Source organism: Aulonocara sp. 'chitande type north' Nkhata Bay, linkage group LG12, assembly GCF_057382095.1.
Source record: "Aulonocara sp. 'chitande type north' Nkhata Bay isolate Kocher_YH1m ecotype deep benthic linkage group LG12, A_spYH_male_GT1.1, whole genome shotgun sequence".
NCBI lineage: Eukaryota > Metazoa > Chordata > Actinopteri > Cichliformes > Cichlidae > Aulonocara > Aulonocara sp. 'chitande type north' Nkhata Bay.
In genome coordinates this window covers 6,641,455-6,655,277 of record NC_141355.1, presented here as the reverse complement: position 1 = coordinate 6,655,277, position 13,823 = coordinate 6,641,455, and the positions used below count along the sequence as shown (strand labels likewise).

The window sequence follows — 13,823 nt, the reverse complement described above, 5'->3', positions numbered from 1 at the left end:
CAGCGGCGGTGTCACTACAGTGACAACAAGTTTAAAATCTTACCTTGTGGATTTAGATACTTTGGTTGTCTCTCGTTAAAAAATATATAAAAGAACACTCGGGTCTTTTATGTTATAAAAAGAACACAACAGTCTTAACGGACGTTTATAACAATATAAAAAGACTTTCAAAAAAAAGAGCAGAAGGCGATTCAAATCCCCCTCCACACCAGAGCCAGAGACCGCGTATAGATCCCTCCGCGAAATTGTCAGCAACGTTCGTGACTGCAGTTATATATTTTATTTTTAAGTATATTGCTGGGAAATTTAAAATATGAATAAAAATGACTCAGTTAAAAAAAATATAGAAAAAATATTGGTAACAACTGACAAAGTGTAGAGGCCTAACTAACTTCCGTATTTTCAAGCACTTCGAAAGCGGCCGGAACTCGTTTAATATGAATTGGCCAATTGAAATGAAAGAGAGATACCACGTGACTGCCTAACGTCAACAGAGAAAATAGGGTTGCTATTAAAAAAGTTTATTTTACGAAGCAAACACTTGTTTGTTGCCTAGGAAAAAAGAACTTGTTTTTTTTATTATTCATTTTCATTTTATTTATTTTTTTAACAGCGTTCTTGCTGTACTCCCTCAACTCTGCAAGGCCACATCTGCTGTTGGGTGCTCTGAAGCCCAGCTGCTGGAACTTAACTGGATCTCTCTCAAATTTAAATATCCACTCTGTAAGTAGACAGGCTCCTGTGCTTTTAGCATTTTCTTCTTGAAAATTGCTTATTTATTGTCACACATGTGATAAAGATGTGGGCTTTGAGTCAGAAAATGAAGCACGGTACACAGGCTGCTCATCTTTTCACAGTTAAATTGTAAAATTGTAGTAAATTGACCACAAAGCTTTCATTTACATTTACACTCCACCAAAAAATTAAAACAAAACCCCAAAATGAATGCCACAGTGGGAAAAGCAATATTTAATGCATATTTTTTTATATATTAACACATTTTTTGTGTTTTATAATGGTTTAAAAGAAGGCTCGGTAAGCCTAAACAAATATATAACCCCAAACAGGTGGGTGAACAGTGGTCTACTGCTGAAAAGCTCTGTAAACCCTACCCACACACAAACAATCTCAAACACACACAGGGCTCCTCCTTTTGTGAGGTTTGAGAGTCTGTGGTGCAGCTGAGTACACTGAGATCAGATGCAACTTTGAGCCTCTTTCTACAGCTGGGACTGCCGACCACATGAAGCATGTGCCTTCTTCTGCTGACACCAGGAAAGGCTGTACAAGTCAGAGGGAAGCTTCACTGTTGTTTTTGTGCAGCACAGGATAGGGCAAGAACCACACTATATTTCCAAAAGCATTCAGTCATCCATCCAAACTGAATTCAGGTGTTCCAAACACTTTAGCGGATGCTAAAGCACATATTGCGCACAGGTCACCGCCTTTCTGCAGAGTCAGTCACTACTGGCCTCCAAAGTAAATGTGGCCCTCAGATAAGCTCAAGAACAGTGTGTGGAAAGCTTCATGGAATGGGTTTCCATGACCAAGCAGCTGCACCCAAACCTTACATCACCAAGTGCACTGCAAAGCGTTGGATGCCATGGTGTAAAGCACGACATCAATGGACTCTAAGGCAGTGGAAACGTGTTCTCTGGAGCGACAAATTATGTCTTTCTTTTGCACTACGATGAAAGAGTCTGGGTTTGGTGTAAAATTTGGTGGATGGGGTTTTATGATGTGCGGTTGTTTATCGGGAGATGGGCTTAGTGGCAGTGAAAGGAGCCCTTAATGCTTCAGCATGTACCAAGACATTTTTTGACAATTTCATTTTCCTGATTGTGGGAACAGTTTGGGGAACGGCTCCTTCCGGTTCCAACATCACACCTGTGTACAAAGCAAGGTCTTTAAAAACTTGACTGAGGTCAAAACTGCGAGAACTATGCAATGAATTAGAGTGGAGCCAGGCCTACTTGTCCAGTTTCTCACCTCACAAATTTGCTTCTGCAAGAATGGTCAGAAATTCCCATAAACACACTCCTAAACATTGTGGAAAGCCTTCCTAGAAGAGTTAAAGCTGTTTTAGTTGCAAATTCAGTGTCAACTGAAAAATCAGGATACGCACAAAAAACCCAAATAAGAGCAGTAAAGACACAACACAGAATTTTGGCTGTCAAAGAATCTAAATTGATCTTTTATGCAAATTCAGCAACAATCTATGCATTTTGTGTTTTTTAGTATAATAAATGTCATGTCAAGAAGAATGTTTTCACAGCTCTGTGGAAAACTAAGTACATTCTTATTGCTTAAGAGGTTAAATAGCATCTAGGTACAAATGCATTTGATTAACTGATCTTCAGCAAGTGTGAGCATCTCTACAAAAGCAGATATTTGAGCAGTTTGCAGATCTGGAGGTTTCAGTTGTTTATTAACACAATGCCACAATCTTCCCAGGAGTGGACGCCAGTGCAATTACAAAAAGACTAAACTATGGCTTGTTTGGAATGCTTAGGAAGAGAAATGACATAGCAGCACAGCATAGGTTTGAAAGTTGAACAAACCACTAGATTTCTGAAGCAATGTCCTTTGAGGGGACAAGACCAAAATCAAGATGATTAGCCACAGTGCATACCCCCACATCTGAAGAAAACCAAACAGTGCATATCAAAATAAAACACCTCATACCAACTGTCAAGCATGATGGTGGAGGGGCAAAGAGTTGGGCTTGTTTTGCAACCACACGATATGTGCAACTTGCAGTCATTGAGTTGACCGTGAACTCCTAATGTGAGTCTAATGTGAGGTCATCTGTTCAACAGCTAAAGCCCAAATTAGGTCATGCAACAGGACGATGATGTCAAGTCTATGGTACTTCTGCATCTAGCTGGCCCTACAGAATAGGAGCAAGCATGAAAGGAGTAACGTGGAAGGTAATTTCAAATGCAATTTTCTTTTTAACTCAACAAATATCAGCAAACACACAAACTGTTTGTGTGCAGTTTGTTGCACACTGTGTCTGCACAGGTCAGCTGATCATGACCTGTACATTAAGAAAATCTTCTAGGACCCTCAATAAAAATCATTGTGAGATGTGACTCTTTTCTCCACTCTGTAAGCGACTTTAGGGTTTCCCTAACTATTGAATCCCACTTTAACCCCTGACTGTACCCAGTTCTTGGTTTAGGTGTGGAGCCAAATGACTCTCTACAGTGTATCCACAGAAAATATAGCTCCTTTTAAAAATTCTTCTTTTTCTCTGCTCAAGTTCTTATTAAGTGATTCAAGTTGAGTACATGTATTAGAAATAAAATGTAGACTAAAATTAAGTTTGTATTCCCATGTACTAATATAATTTTATTGTACTTCTACTTAATTACTGATGTGTACTTTTGCCAACTCTGCTGCTAAAGTTCTACAAGCATTTGAATTTTGGGGTGTACTTTGCTACTCACAGGATCGCATCCAAATTTGTAAGTAAAGTAAGTGACTGTGCCAGTGCTCATAAACTAACTGCTTGCTGCCTTAAACCTTCTCGTCCCCATTCCTTTTTATTTTATGTCTCTGACAGTCTACTGTTATTCCTTGTCCAAAATAACAAACCTAAGACAGGAACTTTTCTATGCAAACATGTTCTTGGCCCTCCATCTTTTTCTTCTTCATTCATATAATTTCACAGCATGGTGCTGGGATGACAGACTCAGTGTACGGATGGTGTATTAAAGAAGTAGTCCGATTCCTTATCTGGTGCATAAACAATTACCCCATCTTGTTGAAATGTTCAGATTTTCCACTCAGTTTTGTAGTCATACTTTAGATTGTAGTAATACAATAGTTACTCAGTAGTTAAATAATAACTAAACCATACATTTCTGGTAGGATGTGTTGCTATATACGCTTACTGTGATACTCAGTACTTCTGCTGTATGTTGCAGCTTGTCATTTCCTTTCAGTCACCTTTCTCACTCAACATGTGTCAGTCGACCTCTCTGCTGAATCACACTTGTTATTAATCTCTGTCTCTCTTCCACAGCATGTCTTTTATCCTGTTTTCCTTCTCTCACCCCAACCAGTCGCAGCAGATGGCCCCGCCCCTCCCTGAGCCTGGTTCCGCTGGAGGTTTCTTCCTGATAAAAGGGAGTTTTCCCTTCCCACTGTCGCCATAGTGCTTCCTCATAGGGGGTCATATGATTGTTGGTTATATTTCTCTGTATGTATTATTGTAGGGTCTTCCTTACGAGGCTAATGTTGTTGTGATTTGGCGCTATATAAATAAAATTGAATTGAATTGTAAACATGGTCTAATATTCCTCTTGATGGGGTTTGTTGCACCTTCTTCCAACTACAGTTACTTTTTAAATCCAACTATAGACTGTATGAGCATAGCTCCTGGGTCTGACAAGTAAAGTTAACATGGAAGACCCTTAAACCTGCATTTTTCTAATGGTCACTGGCAGGGGATATCTGTACTCACAAAAGACTTCCTGTCATGCATCTGCAGGCAAAACAACCTCTTTAAACACTTCACTTCCTTGAGAGCTTTATTGATCCAGTTATTTATTCTGGATCATGCTGTTCAGGTTGGAAAAACTGGTCAGTCTCTCTTAGAAACGAGGATTATCCAGTGCAGTGATCCCCAAAATGTGGGTTGAAAGTATTATAGGTAGGCTGCAGTAATAACAGAAATTCAGATTGAAATTACTCACAAGTATGTACAGTTATGCATTTATTTATGCAACTGTTTATGTATGTAAGTGTCCCAGTGGCAGGTGGGCCACACATTGGCCTTCACACTTTGCATATGACTGGGTATCATTAGCAATTTATAGTCAACAGCTTGTGATATGTTTTTTTAATCAAAATGTTCGTGGAATCACTCTCTCACTCTGTTTTATGTTGATAAGAGTGAAGATTAAAGATTGGGTGGGCCACATGGGATTTCCTGGTTTTTAAATGGGCCAAAGCACTCTCAAGTCTGGGAATGGCTGATGTAGGATATGTTCATAAAAAAAGCGTAAGAAAACAGAAAATGTACATTAGATGCTACTTAATAAAGGTTTTTGTAATTGACCCTCCCCACCCAACAAACCAGCTCGCACACCTCCAGTAGATCTCTATCTTTATTTGTGTATGTCTATACACATATAAAAAATAAGGACATATGTACAATGGTAATAAATATCAACATGTTTTTACAAATGAAATAAGTTACTTAACATACTTTAAAAACAAACATAATAAACCAATAACAGAAAAGCAAAAATGGGACAAACTAAACCTTGGGTGGTAACAGAATAATCCAAATGATAAAGCATGAAAACAGCAGAACTTAAAGCCTCGTGTGAGAGAAAATATTACAAGCAGACAAATGCACTGGAAGTGAAGAAATGTACATAAAATACACTACACATGCATTTTTTTCCAAGCCTGAGACCTGTTATCTTTTTAGTTTTTGCAACATGTTATATTAAATAAAATTCTAATTGTTAAAAAAAAGGAGAAATATTAAGACATAACCAAGTACCAGTGTAAAGAGATAATGTGTTCTTAGCTTTTGGCTTTTGGGAATTTAATACTATAATGTTGACATATTGTTTTTAATCACAGATCTGCTCCTGATCCACCACTATTTATTTGGCTTTCAGGAGCTAAAAAATTAAATAATAGTTTTGGTACATCATTCAGTCTTTCATTAAGTTAGGAGATAAGAAATTCAGCAGATAAATGACTGACATGTAAACAGGAAGTTCATCAGTCTCATGTCTTCTTTTTCATTTTGCTCCGGGGGAAATTTAGCTGTAGATAAAATATGAAAGGTCGCAGATATCAGCTCAATTCAGCAAACTGGACGGACTGCTGATACTTAAATATCAATCTGCAATTGAATTAAATCAATATTTCAACAAGAACAAAAGCAATTGCAGTCTACTTTGGCTTTTCCAAAAGGTGAAGAGGCTTAGAAAAGGTAAACATGTTGAAATGCAGCAATGAAATCCTGTACAACTCTTGAGCCATAAAACCAGAAATATTTTTTCTTTTCTTTTTTCAAAGAGAGCATTAGTGTTGCACAATATTAGTGTCTGTAAAAGTCCAAAAATGATCAAACAAAATGATGTACAAGGATGATCATATCAAAGATGTACAGTCCACTTGCAGAGAATCATGCAACACTAGGATGGAGTGCTGATGGTCGACTACCTCTTCAACCTTGGGATCATATTAATATTCTACATCTCTCTCAAGGCTCTGTACACAGAGGGGCAAAAACACATTTTTTTGTCCGTCCCCTTCTTTCTTGCTGTGCTCTGCTGGTCCCGACAGACATGTCCCAAAAATAAAAGCCACCCCCTGATGGACAGAGCACAAAGGGAGGACAAAAACATGTAGAGTGAGTAACAGCAAACAGCTAAAAAAGTTATGCACAATATGACTTTGCCACGATCTGATCTATTGTTGGCTATGCTTCAAAGTTTGCTTGGAAGTAGAACAGAAAGTATGTCAGAATATTTTTTTTGGACATCATTACATCAGCGTGGAACACATCGTATTTTGGGCAACGCGATCTTTTGGAAAATTCAATAATATGATAATATGAGCTTTGGCTTCGTGCTAAAACTTATGGGATATGAAAACTTCCAACGATTAATGATATCTAGTTATGTAGTTAGTTGTCTATTCTGAGCAGGAGGCTGAAATGAAAAGACCCTCAAACTTTCAAGTACAGCAGAGGTTTTGAAACAGAGATTTTAGGCAGGAAGACCTTCCTTGGGTCAGCTTATTTTGATGGCTGTCACACTGGAGGATTTTCTCTTTAATAAAATGCTCTTGCCACAAGCTTCAGGCTGTGTGTGGCCCCCTTTCTTATCTTTTGCCAGGGAGAAAGCTTTTCAGGTGCACCTGCACTTCAAGACTTGCATAAAAGAGCACACAAGGACAGCTTTGATGGGAAAAAAACACACAAGCTGGTAAAATGGGATGGATAGACCTTTTTGACATTGGACATATGCAAATTTTTACATGATGATGGCGCTAGTGGCGTCCAGTAAAGTTAAAGAAAAGTCACTACATGAGAACCAAATCTCATGATAAATGATAAATAGCTGCTTATTGGGCTAAACCAGGCCGGGCCTCAGGTCGGTAACTATTCTTATACTGTAGTCATACTATGACATTGGTCTTGAAATATTTGGCATGAAATAGAAACTAAGTACAGTTGTTACTAATTAAACTAATTAAAGGATCTGTTCTATTCGGGTACGGGTTGTTAATTAATGTGGCCAGTAACACCTGTGACGTCTGTTAAAATGGTCTTTGCTAATGGACTATTACTGTTTACAACTTTAGCAGTGGAAGTTCAGTTGTTTGCTTTGAGGCAATTATGAAACCCATAACAGAAGTTGTGCTTTATTTATCACAAAGCAGACTGACTGCGCTCATGGTTACAAGAATTTCCCAACTTTTTGGTCAGTTTTGTTTATCTCAAAGGCTAAGTGGCAAACTTTGCACTGGAAAAACAAAGCCAGTGCTAAAGTGCATTTCCTCTAAGGATATAAAAAAAGTTTTTGACCTCTGAGTATAGACTCTCCCATGACAACAACTGTAGAGGGTCTAAAGCTATTCATAACTCATCTATTGGGATTTTGTTAAGGCCTGTAGCTAGCTGCTGTTTTCTAGGCCTCACTTCTGCTAATTCGAGTCACCAAACCTCTTAAATGAGTTTGTGGTGTTGGTGCCACGTATTGGTCTACTGTGTAGTACAGGAGTCTGTGTGCCTGTGCTTGGATATAAAATCTACAAATGTAGCTTGATTAGCATTAGTCAGCATTAGCATTGTTAGCACTTTCCAAAAATTTAACAGCTAATCACATTTCTTAAAAAAGTTAGCAAAATGTGTTTGCAAACTGGTGAGAACCATCATGGTAGCTAGATCCATCAGTTCAGTAAAGAAATAACTAGTTTGGCCTTTAATGCATTATTAACTTTCTGTCAAAGAAAGTGTAAAACAGATTCAAGCTCAAGATGTTCCAGTTTCATATTTTTGGGCTGCACTTGGCATTTGTGTATTTACAGTTGGCCTGCTTTCAGCATCATAATTAACAGACAGATGTGAAAGCGGTATCTCAGTTATTTAATAAAACCCTTTTCAGACAGTGACCATATTGGGTTCATCAATCTCTTAGATTGGTACACGGTTGTGAGGTGATCTTGTGTGTTTAGACTTTCACCATAAGTAAACAGTGAAGATTACTGTACTTTTCAGTGTTTTTGGTCACAGGAATACTGTTACTATGGTGGGTGCTCATGTTAAACACGTCCACACTTGGTCAGTGTATATAAAAGACACGGGTGTCAAACGTAAAGCCCGGGGGCCAGAACTGGCCCATCTCCAAACCAGCCTACATGACTGTTTGGGAAAATGTGAAGGAGTATAAAGCAGTTTGAGATAAATAAGGACTTTGAACTGTGAATCATCAAAAGTTACTTCAGTAGAATTCATGAATATAAGCACTGCTTTGGGAAAACAGTATAACAGAGCTTCTTTAATAGTAAGGAGAGCATGTTTGAAAGCACCTTAAGTGAATTTCCCAAATGTTGAATTACTCCTTTAAGAGACACTCTGGGCAACCGAAGTGTCAGAGAAGCCAAATAAATAAACTAAATAATTTGCAACACTACACTGAGCAGCAGCAAGTGCTAAAACTCTGAACTGGAAATCGTTTATGGCTATGACATTTCTTAAATCTGCTTTCATGGATTTAATTAAGTGCAACAATACCTTTCACTGGTTTCTGGCCACTTTCTGTCTGGAGCCACGTGTTTGTCGGTACAGGTTCATTCAGTCTGTCCATCAACACTGTATGTATGAGTGTGTGTGTGTGTTCTCTTCATGTCGTCATGTTTTACATTATTCTCCGTCTGTATAAGTCCACAGTAGCTCCGGGTCCGTCTCTGGGCGTCGGTAACAGGGAGAGGGGTTTCAAGGGGGTTTAAGGATCCATCACAAACACACTGTAGTCCAGGATGGTTGGGATTCAGAGGACTGTGAGTGTGTCTGTGTGTGTGTAAAAGTGTGTGTGGGAGGGGTAGTTTCTTTCTTGGCAGTGCAAGTTACCACCCTCACCAAATACATTGAATATAAAGCACTTATTGAGACATCCACAGCGGTCGCAACAGCGAGGGCTCATCTACATTCTCCGTGCCAAATGTCTTCACGTCAACTTCGATTTGAAATCAAGTGTGCAATTACTGCTCAGCTGCTATGAGCTGAATGCAAATAGCCTTTGCACAAGCTTCCACAGAAAAAAAAAGTGCAACCAAAACACCTATCTGTCACACTCTGTGACTCTTAATAAATGTCATATGGAGTGCACTTGAAGTATAGTGGACTTGAAGGTGTGTTTGAAGGTCGCCATGCAGGGCCGTGCGAGGAGTAATGTAACGCCAGGAGCTTTTCCTCGCATTGTCATTCAAAAGTGGGGAGCCGTTAGTCGCCGATGACTATTTGAACACTGCCGTATTTCCAGAGCAAACGAATAACGAGAAATGTCTTAATTCAAAGCAACGGTCATCACATCAAATCAAAAAGGAAGAGATCGAAGTCTTTCTCGGGTGGTAAATACAAGGTGTGGAAGGGGCGAAAATACAAACTGTCTCGAGAGACTGTCCTTCATTCAACAAAAAATATTTAAAAAACGTCTTTTTCCATTGAATTTCTTCTCTTTGTCTTTCTCTCTCTCTCCTCTCTCCTTTCCATCCCGTACAAAGCTCGGGGACATGATTGTCGTCTTGCTTAGAGATTAGGCTTTTTTTCAACTGCTCGCACACTCTCGGCTCACTAATACAAAAAAAGGGAAGACACGCTTCCAGTCTTTAAGTGCAGTAAGCTGTAAAAGTCTCAAAGGAGCAGAAAGACAGAGAATCAGTTCAATATTTCCAGTTAGTTGTCCTTGTCGTTTGTCAAGTGGTTTGAGAACTGGGGCAAAACGCTTCGCTTGGTCCGCTCTTTGTAGAAGAAATGTGCCCTTCTGAGAACAGGTAACGCCATTTGTTTGATTTCCGTGCTCGAGGTGTTCTCCCCTGCGTTCGTCTTTTTTTTTTCTTCTTAAATACACAATGTACACAAGTGGCGGTTTCACAGTGGAAGCAGAAAAAGCCACAACCATGACTGCATGTTGTCCAAAACACAATAATTAGAAGAGTTCATGTCGCTCGAACACAGTGTATGAGTGTGTATATTTAACATGCTGTGTGCTATAAATGTCTACAGTGAGCCAAACAGCCATTGGTGGAGCGAGAAAGAGGGAGTGAGAGAGAGCGCGGGGGAATTGACAGCATGTTGTTGCAAGAGAGAGAGAGAGAGAGAGAGAGAGCAGGCATCCTCGAAAGGACAGAGGTAGGTTGGTTGTTTTTTTTTTTTCAAACTCGGGGAACGGAGACGGAGGAGGACAGGCCTACACCGACGACTCCTCCGGGTTGGCGTCGGGTAGCACGCTTCTCTGCTGCAGGGTGCGTCTCAGCTCTTCCTTGAAGGGGCTGGAGTAGTCGTTCCCACCCATGCCGAGGCCTCCCAGCCCACCTCCCCCAGCACCAGTCCCGCTAGCCCTTTCCTCCCCTGCTGTGCTCAGGTTGAGGCGGATGTAGCCGTTGCTACCGGAGCCTCTGATGTTTGTGAGGCTGAGACGGCTGGGGGAGTGGATGGGCTGGCCGGGTATGGCGCTGGGCGACGCCGTGCTGCTGACACTGTTGGGCCCCAGGGCATGACCGGGAACGATCTTCAGGGAGCCGTCTGAATAATAGTAGTTGGCACCTGTCTCCCAGAAGCGGTCTTCATCCGTGGGCATCTTGCTAGGCACAAAGGTGGGCGGCTCCTTAGGCAGGGTGATGGGGTATACCAGGGTGCTCTCGAGAGGCTTCATGTCTACTCCCTTTCCCAGGGCCAGCTTCAGCCTCCTGCGCAGGTACAGAGCTACGACGAGAAGCAGCAGGCACGCTGCTCCGAGCGTGATGACCAGCACCCAGAAGAGGCCCATGCTGCTGTCCGGAGCCCGTGCTTCCATGAAGACTGGAGCGCTGGCTACCACTGCCACCTGGTAGCGTTCTGTCTGAAACTTGACTCCCTGCTCCTCAGAGTAGCAGATGTAGCGGCCCGCTTGCAACTGGCCCGCTTCAGGGATGATGAGAGCTTTGAGGGTCCGGTCGAAGCGCGGCCCTCCTGCCTCCGGATCACCCAGCTGAAGCTCACGGTCGTTGAGAACCCAACAAGGCTGAGCCAAGTTGGAGACCAGCTGGCAGGGCAGCACCATGTCAGAGCCCACCACAACGGTGACGTTCCTGAGACGGGAGTGCTCTGCGTAGGAGAGGTGGAGGAGGGGCAGAGGGTGCAGGGAAGAGGAGACAAGAGTGGGGGTTAAGTGTCATCCATAATAAATCCATTTCATATTCTGCACTAGCCAGCTCTCCTGTGCTTAATTCAATTTATTCAGCTCAGTTCAAATGTACTCGCTGAGTCCATTCCCTTTACTTGCTGCTGATTTGCTCCTACACTGACAATCAATTCCCACAAGGGGCCACTAGAGAGGTGTCAGCGCCACACTCACCAGGGCTGGGGATGGAAACCGGCTTATCAAACTTGGCTTTTCCCCGGTTGAACCTCTCCAGCATGAGGTCCTGTGAGAGGGAGGAGGTGGACCTGGAGAGAAGAGGGCAGAAAGCAGAGAGGAAGATTAATAATGTTGCAATAAGGAACCGAGAACATTTTAGTAGCGGAAGAAACATGCACAGAATAAGGGGAATCAATAAAAAATGCACAGAAAAATAGTTTTTCCAACACTTTAACAACAAAATGCATTTAATCAGACAGATATTTCAGTAGAAATAAAATAAAACTGTAACAGTACAGAAAGCCAAGGTTACCTCACAGCTTCAGGCTGAAAGTCTAAAAATTTTATTTTATAGGATTTATGCATTTCACTGGCAAATGAAGGAATCTCTGTAGTAATAGGATTCGTAGTAGTTTTTATTTTTATTTTTTTTTATTTCTAGATCGATCAGTGTCAAAAACACTAAAGGATGTAAAAAGGCAGCAGTCATTAGAGCCCTGTATCGTTATTTCCAAGTTTCTTTAACTAAAGACGTGATGATTAAATAAAAGAAATCAGTGCAAGCAAACTCAACCACATCATAAAAACAAAGTTCTTTATAGTTCTGTTGAGTTCATATACACTGAGTTCTTTTGCCGACTCACAGTTACTGTGATGCATGATTACTAAGCAGTTTTTGAGTCTCTGGAGACTTTTTAGCTGCCGGTTCCTTGACAGATTCCTGATGAGAGGAGATGATTTGCAAGGTGCGCAGAGACACACTTGCAAATCTGGGACAAACACAGACTTAACACGACACGAGTACCCGAGGCGAGCTGAGATGAGAGGAAGTGTAACTGGCTGGTGTCAGATGCCGTACCGACTCGTCACAAAGGGATATAACCAGCTTGAACTTTTCTTAAGAGCGTAAATTAGAGCCATGTCACTAGTTGACTGGACTGGCGGTGCTGTTGAGATGAATCAGTGGAAAAAAGATATGATCGTTTTCCTTATTAATTATAATTTAGAGCAGTGAAGTGGAAGATAGATCCAATCATCATTAGATAATGATGATTGGATAAATGAAATCAGGCACTGGAATATTCCAATTAGTGAAACAGTTAAAGGGGTACATTTTGTTTCAGGGGTGATTCAGATGCTTGTCTAACATTTGTACATCAGCAGATTCCTTTAAAGCAAATAATTTTTTCAGTATAGTGTGGATGGATGGGTGTACATAGGTACTAGTCTCACCCTCGGTGGAGGTCGATGCGGACGCAGGCCCTACCCTCGCTGTCCCAGGCGCAGTAGGGATCCCGGGCGAGCAGACAGTCTGGCTGAGACTGATAGCGGCTGCAGTTGGCCAAGGGCAGCTGGAGAACCTCAGAACGAGATCCGATGTACAAGTACTTCTACAGAGAGGCAGAAAGAGAAGAAGAAGACAAAGTCCAGATCCAGAAGAAAGATAAACAGAGAGAGAGGGAGAGAGTGACTCAGTTAGGGGTTAGAGGAGATAATGGGATAATCACTCTCAATTACAATAACACTGACCCCCCCCTCCAAATCCAATCTGGTTTGCACTCTTTTCGCAAAATGCTGTTATAAAATGTCTGATCGCAGCTAAGCCAGCATTAATGAGATAAGCACGAAGCTTTAGGGAACGCCCTGTCGGAAGGCCATCGATCGACAGACGCGCTGCTGTAGAGCTGCGGGGACACAGCAGCCGTCAGCACACAGGCTCCGATGACAGCTCAGAGAAGCCGAGAAAACAGAAGGGCCAAGGGTTCAATTCCCCGCTGTGGTGAAGGATTGGAATGACTGTTATTTGGGAAGAGACTTTCAGATTCATCAGGCAACAAATCATCACAAGACAAAGCAGCACTGCCTCCACTGGATACCAATGAGCAAATGATGAGACAACAAAGAGGGAAAGCAGATTCAAAAAGCACACTGAAGGAATGTGATCACACGAAGAGAGAGCAACCAGACAGGAGATTCCCAAAACAAAAAGGAACTTTGTAGCCCCCATCCCCAAGAGACCATTAAGATTTCTCATCTCTCGCAAAGACAGAAAACAATACACCTAGGAGTGTGTGGTGCCATGGAAACAGATGAAAGTTCAAATTCAAATAGTAGAGTAAAAGATGAGGTGAATTAAATGTGGTCTGTTCTGACTTTCTTTATGTATCGAGACACCTGCTTTCCAAGTGTGCAACAGAACCAAATGTAGACGTCACTTCGCTAAAG

General features: G+C 41.4%; 2 protein-coding genes across 3 annotated transcripts in view; both read right to left on the bottom strand.

Annotated features, from left to right (window-relative positions):
- The window catches only part of cdca2 (cell division cycle associated 2), a 32,190-nt gene extending 31,799 nt beyond the window's left edge, over positions 1-391 (bottom strand). Inside the window, exon 1 of the mRNA XM_086313361.1 lies at positions 44-391. The gene's annotated coding sequence lies outside the window, so the exon portion shown is untranslated. The remainder of the gene's footprint in view (positions 1-43) is intronic.
- Positions 392-5,104: 4,713 nt separating this feature from the next.
- Positions 5,105-13,823, bottom strand: part of sema4c (sema domain, immunoglobulin domain (Ig), transmembrane domain (TM) and short cytoplasmic domain, (semaphorin) 4C) — a 110,539-nt gene continuing 101,820 nt past the window's right edge. For both annotated transcript variants that reach the window (XM_086313360.1, XM_086313359.1), the window contains 4 exons: positions 12,831-12,988; positions 11,595-11,686; positions 8,774-11,344; positions 5,105-6,345 (listed from right to left, as the gene is read on the bottom strand). In XM_086313360.1, the coding sequence (XP_086169486.1) occupies positions 10,449-11,344; positions 11,595-11,686; positions 12,831-12,988 (1,146 nt within the window). In that variant the 3' untranslated portion in view covers positions 5,105-6,345; positions 8,774-10,448. The remainder of the gene's footprint in view (positions 6,346-8,773; positions 11,345-11,594; positions 11,687-12,830; positions 12,989-13,823) is intronic.